The 10,172-nt window shown below is 41.0% G+C and overlaps 2 protein-coding genes across 2 annotated transcripts; both read right to left on the reverse strand.

Moving 5' to 3' along the window:
• Positions 1–63: 63 nt before the first annotated feature.
• LOC133400546 (protein limb expression 1-like) lies at positions 64–4,432 on the reverse strand. The gene is made up of 6 exons (XM_061673336.1): positions 4,221–4,432; positions 3,003–3,199; positions 1,871–2,011; positions 1,648–1,743; positions 1,251–1,328; positions 64–1,180 (listed from the first exon to the last, which is right to left on the reverse strand). Exons 1-6 carry the CDS (start codon positions 4,300–4,302, stop codon positions 707–709), a joined length of 1,068 nt encoding a protein of 355 aa, XP_061529320.1. The 5' UTR covers positions 4,303–4,432; the 3' UTR covers positions 64–706.
• Positions 4,433–4,993: 561 nt separating this feature from the next.
• riok2 (RIO kinase 2 (yeast)) lies at positions 4,994–8,656 on the reverse strand. Its single transcript, XM_061673337.1, has 10 exons — positions 8,514–8,656; positions 7,906–8,044; positions 7,694–7,810; positions 7,051–7,226; positions 6,837–6,925; positions 6,560–6,751; positions 6,369–6,461; positions 5,658–6,062; positions 5,460–5,559; positions 4,994–5,315 (listed from the first exon to the last, which is right to left on the reverse strand). Exons 1-10 carry the CDS (start codon positions 8,577–8,579, stop codon positions 5,154–5,156), a joined length of 1,539 nt encoding a protein of 512 aa, XP_061529321.1. The 5' UTR covers positions 8,580–8,656; the 3' UTR covers positions 4,994–5,153.
• Between the last annotated feature and the right edge of the window lie 1,516 nt (positions 8,657–10,172).

Raw genomic sequence — 10,172 nt, forward strand, 5'->3', positions numbered from 1 at the left:
TATTTATGCAAAAAGTCACATGACAAAAGTCTACAATCATTATGTTGTAAACAGTGACCGGCAGACTAAAAGTCACATGACAAAAGTCTACAATCATTATGTTGTAAACAGTGACCGGCAGACTAAATGTATTTACAGTTTCCCTTTTCGATGCATATACATGCAGCCCTATCAGTATTAGTGTATTAGTATGTAATCACATCGAACACACAAATTAGACTGAATCGTATACCCCGGTCTCTAAAAATATGAGATAATTATGTAATTTCATAACATTATTAACAACTTTCAAGCTCATAGGAAACAAGTGGCCTGTCATCCAACATATTTCACGGTTGCTTTTGGGAGTCATATAAATATGTACTGCAAGACAAGACTGATGGAATACTGCAGGTGGAATATGGCAGTGAGTCGCTGAGTGCAGTGCAGGAATAACCCGAGGTTGTATAATTTCAATAAACAGCTAAAACGATACATAGAATGCCCATTAACTCATATTCAATATGAATCCTATTGTGCGCATCAAAATGCTTGATTTTAGATGTGTCATAAGTGAAATGTGCACTTAAATAGTTGTATTTAGTGCTATCCTAAATATTACACAATTGAATGGATGGATGGATGAATTACTTCCTGATGACATAACTGTGTAGCAACACAGACATGCACGTAAACACTGTTGAGAATCTCTAGAAATGTTGAAATTTCATGTATCCTGAAATACAATCTGCTTTGGTGAACGCATGTGTGTGCAAAGTGAGCAGGTTGAGTAACGATCGGAGGGAACATTCCTGCCACAATTTTCACAAACTGCTGCATATGCGTGTTCATGGAGGGATGGAGATGGACTGCAGGATGGCGTTACCGGTACTTCTCTATCATGGGAGAGCATTATTTGCAAAGGCAGCTGCTCCTCCTTGTTATCATGTGACTGGATGTGACCCTCAGGTGTGTGGTGAATATATGCTTGACTGAGAGCCAAGGTGAGGATGACCATCTTCTCCTTGTAAAAGCGGAGTTCGATGCCTCGGCGCCTGGCCAACAGCAGCTCCCTTTGTGCCACCTGCAGCTCCTCACCCAGTTGGCCAGGTGACCCCTGCTCCCGCCCGAGCCAGTCCAGAGCCATGCTGCTGCGCGTGTACTCGTCAAGGCCACGCCGAGTGTAATAGCCAATCACACTCTGGATGACAAGACAAGCAGTTTACAGTCGATATATCTTTTCAGAAAAAGTGGTGCTCATTGCATCATACCTGGCGAGAGCATTGCCTTTCTCTCAGAGCTTTTAATGTTCCATTCCAGTGCAACAACTGAAAAACTGTCATCATCTCCTGTAGTTGTGCAACAAAAGTCAAACATGCAGGTGCATTACAGTTTATATAGCATCATTTATTTTAGACATCCCTGTGCACAAAATATGTTTCTTTTGACTGAGGATGTAGTTACTGTAACTAGTAGTAGTATCAGTAGCTAAAATAAACCAAATACTTACCTGACTGCTACTTTAAACATCTGCAGCTGATGAATATGTTTCTATATGTTCAAATTTCTCATCGTGTAACACTATTTAATGTCCAAATTCTACAGCATGGCTCCTGGTGACTGATTCATAAACGCAAGGGAAACATCATAACTAGAGTGATATTTTACCTGGAACTCCAGCATGGTCCTTCCCATGTAAGAGTGAAGAAGCAGACTATATGTTCCAATGTGTGTGCTTGAATCATTTGCATCTTCTATAGAAACCTGACCACAGACAACACAGAAAGTCAATATAAATCCTGTTGCTATAATCGACATACGCCCCACACCTCCCACGCCCCTGTTGGTCCGGTGCATGAAAAGCAGTAATATCAGACGTGTAAAAGCTTACATCACTGTCTATGGTGGCCTGCTGCAAACTCTGAGCGACGAACTGAGGGCAGATGCGTCGACAAGGCAGCTCATTGACAAGCGAGTTCATCAGAGCCACTCGGGCAGCATCTCGACGGGCCTCTGCCTGACTGGTACACAACTGGGGATGAGAGGGTGAGTGTGGGATGAAAAATGAACTCGAGTCTTAACGCGCTCTTCCGGTTATGTTTCCATTTTACACTTCGCTGCAGATAAGTCACGGGATCACAGCTCAACGAGTTAATGACGTTAGAGGCAGTCACAGATAGCCGATCACATGGTGCCCGAGGCTCGGTCTGAGTCTCGATGCATTTCAGAGAGGCACCACGGGATTGAAGTCATGTTAATAAACAACGTTCATTTCAAACCACCTTGAAACTGTCTTGAAGTAAACTGCCCACATTGTGAGTTCCAAATGTCTTTCTTCATTAAATGTAATGTAATACTGTATGTCACGGAAAAGATGAAAAAGGATGTGACTCGGTTGCTGCATAACTTCATTTATTTGGTCATCACGCAAGAGTTGGCGGGAATTTGCGCTTTTGATTGTGTCGAGTTACCTGCAGAAGACCAATTTGTGCAAAATGTGGTATTAGTCTTAATCTTAAAAGGTTCCAGATGACTGTAAACATTGTGCTAAAATGATAGGATTAATAGATTGTATCTGGATTTATTTGAAGCTAAATACATTGACATCACCATTCATGTTTTTGCGATTATCTTTAGCCATTTAAACAACGAATGACTCAGTATATTCAATAGTTTTAACACCATATTCCACAAGCTTTGTGCATTGATGGAGCAGAAATAGACACCAGAAGATTCATCCAGTGCCAAAGTAAACTTCAATAATTTAACCCTTAATAGGGCACTAATTGAAATACACATTGAAATATTTTTAGCCCAGATAATTGGAGTGCAATTATGGTTGTATTGTCAAACTTGCAGACTCTACACTACCTACATGTTTATTTTTTGTACAGGCGCTCAGCAATTTGATCATTAATACATCCTAAACCTATCTACAGTACAGTACTACAAGCAACGAATGATGTCATTAAAATAGTCTGGGTCGATACACAAGAGGGATAATTGAAGCAATATCGACACACCTTATAGTTCCCAAAGCAACTTCCTCCTGGGAGTGTTACGTAGCAGACAAAGGGAGGACCTGGGGAAGCGGCAGATTCGTACAGGAGCAGGCTCTCCATCTGGCCCGCTGTGTCCGCCACAGATCCAGCGGAACAGCCATCCGTGTGATCCACCTGCTTCTGCTCCCAGAAGTTATGGAGCAAGGCTACGACGTTGACTGGACACAATGACGAGTGAGAGGAGAAAATGTAAACATGACAACCGCGGAGCTGGAAGTCCATATGATGCAAGAATAGAGCCAGGATGGAAACACTTTGCAATGTCAAAGAATCCTCAAAGAGAGCAGTTCTTGAACTTTCGACACCAAGTACAACCTAAAAATATATACATATATATTTAGCCATCCAAGTACCTCCATAACGACCACACTTTCAAAAACAGTACCGTAGTGTTCATAAAAAAACAAGCATTTATCCCTCAAAAGTATGTTTAATATTATTGTAAGCCACTGTAATATTATGCTGTTGGAACACAACACAGTGCTTAAATATAAGATTCAGTTAAAATGTATTGCAGATAAGTTAATTTTATCAATATACCTCAATAAATGTTGACGTATATTCAATTATTAAAGGGTAAAGTAAAATGATTCGAACTGTACGTAGGCAGTGATTTTTTTCATATACCACTCGTGTTTCTCGTAAAGCACTTTTGAGACTCACTGCTCTAATTTTATCTTATCAATGCTTCCCAGTGTTGTGATTTTATTTGAAGCGTGCGTTTAAATTATTAGTAAGGCTTCAGCATTACAGATTTCCGACAAAGTGGTCCAGACATTTGTATAATTGTACACGTATTAGTGACGTTGAACCTGGCAGAAAATAAAACACACATGCATATTTCCATTAAAAATAAGTTATTATAAGGCGGCGATCGCTTTATAATAAGGGTACCCGATAAGCGAAATAACAAAACCTGTGTAAATAACTTTCAACAGGTCCACATGGTCTATTACGTTTTGCTTGCATGGCTTATAAATCACAAAAATTGTAAGAAATATCGTTAGTTAGGTTTCAACATTTATAAATGTAGCTAAATATTGGCTTACACGTTCCTTTATTAAGCCTTAATGAAGTGTTGTTCACAAACTAATTCCTAACAAGTCAACGGATATACAATTGAAATAGCTCTTGATATCCTTATTGTAAAGCGGAACGCTAAGTTGAAAGTTTACTCACAGTCTTTGGGGCTGAAGTCGTTATCGCCCTGGGACAAGTGGGACACGATACTGTCCTCATCTTCCACTTTATTCATCGTCATTCACAAATTCCTAAAAACAAGTACGCAGACCACTTGTCTCAGGCCATCTCACTGCAGGAAGACAACATTACAGGGAAATCACTCAAAATCGAATGCATTCTCTCTCCGCCTACTAAACCTCTTTCCCCCTCCTCCGGGTCCACACAGTCTCACTATGGTTTTTGTTTGAAGCAGACCACCTTTGTTACTCCCGCTGCCAATTAGCTGAGAGGGCCCCTCACTCTCTCCCGCACGCAGAGGTGCAGCCCTGGAATGCGGAGACCCTCCCATCATGCTGTGCAGCTGGCTAATCCCCGAGCAGTCACTTAAAAAGCTGCATTTAGTTGTAAAATTGAATATATGACAGCTTAAGAACATTCTGTTACTTTCACTCAGGATTTATGTTAAAATTTTCAATGTCTTTTTATAATGCTGCTGATTTAGTTTGCAAAAAGTGTAGGAGGAGGGCTGGCAAAACACTTGACCCACTAGTTTTTGAGCCCACTGAGCTTGGGGTCTAAGCTCCATTCATCCTCTTGGAAATGAATAGCCTTTGTTCAGGTTGGAATTCACTTGCTTTCTGAATACCTCCCCAAAAAAAAAAAAAAAAAAAAAAAGCATTATGCATATTTTTCCAGGTTTCCAATATAACGAACACATTCCCCCTCAATTTTCCCTCAAGGAATACACATTAAGCAATTGTTTGATTGGCGATATTTTTTTATTGACACAGCCTCAATAAAGTAGTCCATGTTTACATTGACTTGTACGCTGATAGTTGACCAACTAGACATAATGGGATGTCAGTGGTCCAAAACAGTTTGTCTAACAGGTGTGATCGTGTTTACCCTCTCTGAGTACCAGACGGGCATTCATCCCCAGAAGGTGGCGCTCTCCAAACTAGACCTGACGTTGTATTCATTCTCTCGTCTAGATTTGGTCACCAAGTTGGCTTCACCCTTCTGCAGACGTCTCCTTTGCGCAGACTTCTGTTGTTTGGTGAGCTGTCTCCGCACTTTCTGACGGACCACATCCTGCAACACACGATAACAATGATGGGTTAAAACTTAAAACGCAGCCTGACAGGCACTGCGTATGTGTAGCTGTTTAACAGAGTTATTTGGCAACACTAAGAGACAATTGACGCCGTCTAGACGTCAGCTTTATTTCTTGCTTACTGGTGGGATGGTTGAGCAGCTTCCTGTGCTGCCCATCGTAACCTCACTGTCTGTCCTCCTCCTCCTGTGCTCTGCCATCTGTAGAAGGCTCTCTGAGTCTCTGCAAGACATTAGGAAATGATTAATACTATGGTACCGATGCACACACATACAAAAGAAACTCAATTAATGACAAGTCAACTTTTCATCCTTCAGTACCTGAAAGGTTTGAACTCTTTGTTAGATTCAGAAAGGTCTGACAGTTCGGGGAAATCATCTGCCAACTCCTCCTCCAAGTCATTCACTGTCTTGTCAAGGCTTCTAGCATCACCATTTGTCTCCTCCTCTTCCTCCCCTCTTTCACCCTGTTCCTCGTCATCCCTGTCACCATTTGTGTCGCTGACCTGCAGGCCCTCGAGTTCCATAATTGCATTCTTGTAGGCAGTCACATCCACACTTTGCTCTTCTGTTTCAACTTCCTCGCCAGTCTCCTCTTTGCCGCTGTCCTCTTCCTCGTCGTCTTGCTCTCCCTCAGGTCCAGCTGGGTGGAGCACTGCAGCATCTTCCTCCAGATCTTTGGTGAAACCGCTCGCTGAGACCTCGACATCGAGAGAACTTGAGCGTCTGTAAAAACAAACAAATGTTTTAACTAAATTTAGAAAGCACTTCCTCACAAGATCCTATTTTAAGACATGCAGTGAACTCAAGATGCAAAGTACTAAAGCTCCTTACAGACCATAAGACCACCAGCCTAAAGATATTGATAGAATATTTTACTTCAGTTAAAGGTTAACATTAAAATGTTGTGTGCATAAAGAGCATAAAGTGCTTAGCCATGGGATAACATTATTATAAACAAACCGAGACACACATTTTAATTTCAATTCAACACTAATTACAGCTGTATTCACTTTCCCAGTGAGAAATTACCTGATATCTTTGAAGGTTGGGAACAGCTCGCTCTCATAACTATATCGTTTTGCAAAGAAATCTCTTATGCATTTGACATCTCGATCGAAATACCTTCAAAGATCAGACATGGGAGTGAAAAGGCGATGGTTTTGCATTCGTTCACGCATGTGAAATGTTTCGCAATGAAGTTTGCGGTCACAAGCGGCTACCATTCAGCATTTGGGTGCGAGGTGGATACCATCTGAGGGAAGTCGATCATCGTAATGTGGTCCTGGTCGTTTAGCATCAGATTGAACTCGTTAAAGTCTCCGTGAATCAGGCCGTGGTTGGCCAGTTTAACGATGAGCTCCATGAACTCGCTGTACAGGGCGGGTGTATCTTGGAGCTCGTGCACCTGATACCTGATATGAGGAAGGAGACAATTCATTCGAAAATGTGCAATGAGATTGACGTGATTACAGAAAGAGGGATGGCTCGTTTCCATACAGTGGATATCCATTGATGAGCTCCATTACTACTGCGTGTCTGTTGTAGTCCACAGGCTTGGGGACAGGGAAGCCTCGGTCATAGAGTGCCTGGGAAAAGAATGTGTTGATATAAACGATGCACCACGTTCAACACCACTTCTACTGTGCCCTGATGAGTAGCCATTTTCCAAATGTGATATGTAAGACTGATAATGTGGCTTGGTTTGAATTACCTTCATGTAGGCAAACTCCTTCATGGCAGAGAGGCGAGAGAGGTAGAGCCAAGACATGTTCTTCCTGTGCTTGTGGTAATCTCTCTTATTCTTTAGGTTCCTGAAGGAAGTGCGACCCAATCTGTGAAGCTTCAGAGCGTACTGTTCCCCATCTGGACTTGCTACAATATAAATATCTAAAGAAATGAAAACATAAGTAGATTAGCTTCGAACATTGCACAGATGTACAACTGTGGAAGTCCAACCATATACTGTGTAGGTAGAGCTTCACAGTACAATACGATGCATGTAAAAACACACAAAGCTAATAATGCTCTATTTATTTGGACACTATTGAGAAATATTAGTTTGGCAATTATGTTTATTACTGTGCTTGCAGTTTGTACTGTTGTACAATGTCAAAATCGCAGTCCGGCGCAATATGTTTACGTGAAACCAATCCGTGGCGCAAAAAACGTGTGGGGCCATTGTACTATGCTGAAAAGAATATCAATTATGTCATCCAATCATCAACCTCGACTTTCGCCACATTATTGTCGACTACAAAAAAATATTTAGTCGTTAAACCCTTTGTAGCTACTTACTCCCACTGTGGTGACCAGTGAGTGCAGAATGTAAAATGTAATATGTGTGTGAACTTCACCTGACTCTTTCCCTACTCCCATTTGGTTTCCAACTGAAGCAATCACATCTCTGGCAGACAAGGTCTTGAGCGCCAGGTAGTCATATCCTCCGAAGTTCAACCTGTAGCCTTGCACAGCTGCAATGTAATACACGTCATATTAGAGCCAACCATAGGACATGCATTCTTATAACATGGACACAAAACATGTAAAGTAGAATCCTCAAAATTACTCTTGGTGCGTTCGTAGGCCACAAGCTTATGTTTGACGAGCTCTCGGAGGATCTTGTTGCAGCCGCCGTGTTTGAGGCTGGCAATGGAAGAGAGGAGACTCACTGGAACAATCTCATGGTTCTTCATCCCCATCTCAACCTACGTAAGCAAAGATGAATATGATATGAACTTCATGCAAGCAAACGTAACGTTATATTTGATCGTGAGTGGCAAACATAAAGGTACTTTGATTAGTCATGTCAGTCTATCTGGTTGACCACTATTTAATTACAGTAATTCGTTCTTTACTTTTTGATAAAGACACTCACCAGCCATAACATAAGTTATATGCTTTTCATTGTGGTTATAGTGTTATACAATTGCCTCATACTGAGGAGTGCCTAATGTATTGCTCCAGTGTGAGGAATTCACGCATATATTCAGTTCCATTGCAATACTAAAATGAACATGAACTTAGCAGCTGGAAAGCGACTACGGCTTCGCCATTAGTAAAATCCAGTATGTCGTTTTAATGTCGCACAAAGTGGCAACATTATTAGCCTACTCGGAGCTGACTAAGCTGGGGGGGAAAATAGCAGACAGCAACGGCATGAGAAATATATTTTACCGCTGTGAGCACCCGGAAGTCATCTCGAGACAAGTATCTCAACACCACCACATTTAGCTTTCCCATGTTTTCAACAGCGACGCTGGCTCAAATAATCCGTCGAAATATGTTACAACAAATTCGCATTTTTTTTTTTTTTTTGTAAACACATGGAAATGGCGGAAGCGGAGAAAGGGAAGTTACGTCATGTCGGTGGTTCCTGAAAGGACAATACAGCACCATCTAGTGGTCAAAATAAAATAACTTTTCTTTTGATTGTTTTCACTTGCGAATTAATTTTTCGAACTTTTCTTGAACCAATGACTTCCGTCACTTGCTGAACGTCTGTGGCTGGTATGTAGCCAATAAGTTAACTGTATTGTGTTTATCACACAAAATGAGAAAAGCTGCTTGAAACACACCATCCTACCTACCGAGCTACCTATGGTGTATACATCGTAATCTGTGTTTGATCATGTATGTTGAAGTAGGAATACTTTAGTGTAGCGCGTACTTTTATATTTTGTGCAGTCATTATTACTTAGATAAATTATGATATATACGTAAATGTCAATATCTAGCTGTACTGTATTGATCGTCTTGTCAAAAGCTTCTTGTAGTAATTCAGTAAGATGCTAGGTGGCACTGTGACACAATTTGAGCACAGTGCAGTACAGTATTGCTGTCTTTGTCTCCCGAGGTGTATTGTCTCAGTTTGAAATCCAGTATTGAAAATCATTTGTGTTGTGTTCATAGTCCTGCTGGCCTTTTGTTTGATTAATATCACAGATGGTCTTCCTGATATTTGGCAGTGATGATTCTCCTAAAACGGTCTATTTAAAAAAAAAAACCAAAAAAAAACTCTTGGAACCATTTGGTAAATCACTATTTTGTTCTGGAGGGATCAAGACAAATTCTTAAACCTGCTCATAAAACATTTTGACTCTGGAATGCACTTAATCTAGCATTCCACATATGGATTGCCATGTCCCCCCCCCCCCCCCCCCCCCCTTCTCACACAAGTTTTTATCGTGACTACTGAATTTTGTTTTTCAACATAATCTTCACATTTTGTTTCACTCTTTTGGGAGTGCATGATCATTTGTCCGTGTGATTCGATCTGATTTCTGATCTTGTGGTACAAATTTCCAGGATATTTTAATGGTTTGGTTATCTGCCAAGAAATCTGTAAATATGTGATATGAGGTATGAGATTAAAAAAAACATGAACTTGAATATTTTTTTTTGTGTGGATTAAGCAGCTCAAGGTTTAGGGGGGAAATGTTTTTGGTAAGGTGAGCAGCCACAAACCAGTTTTTGAGCGAGACCAGTGAACATCCTCCCATCATGCACGTGGGCTTTTACTCCCACTGCATCGTCTTCCTCCTTTTCCCTGCGTTTTCTTTTGTCTCTGATGTATGAAATGAAATTCATCTGAACGTAGGCAGCCTTGGATACCGTATATTCACCTCTTTTAATGTATTTAAGTACTCATGTGTGCCCTTTGTTCCCCACTTTTATTGTTTAAAATATGATTGACCCCTATCTACTTCTGGTCCACAGGGGGGATCAATATCCACCGTGCACCTACAGTGCTCTTTGATGAGAAATTAATGAGCCCCTCGTTAGCTGTGGATAAAAGTGCGAGCTAGATAGGTCAAAGTGATGAAAGAGCCTCTG

This window comes from Phycodurus eques, chromosome 3, assembly GCF_024500275.1.
Source record: "Phycodurus eques isolate BA_2022a chromosome 3, UOR_Pequ_1.1, whole genome shotgun sequence".
NCBI lineage: Eukaryota > Metazoa > Chordata > Actinopteri > Syngnathiformes > Syngnathidae > Phycodurus > Phycodurus eques.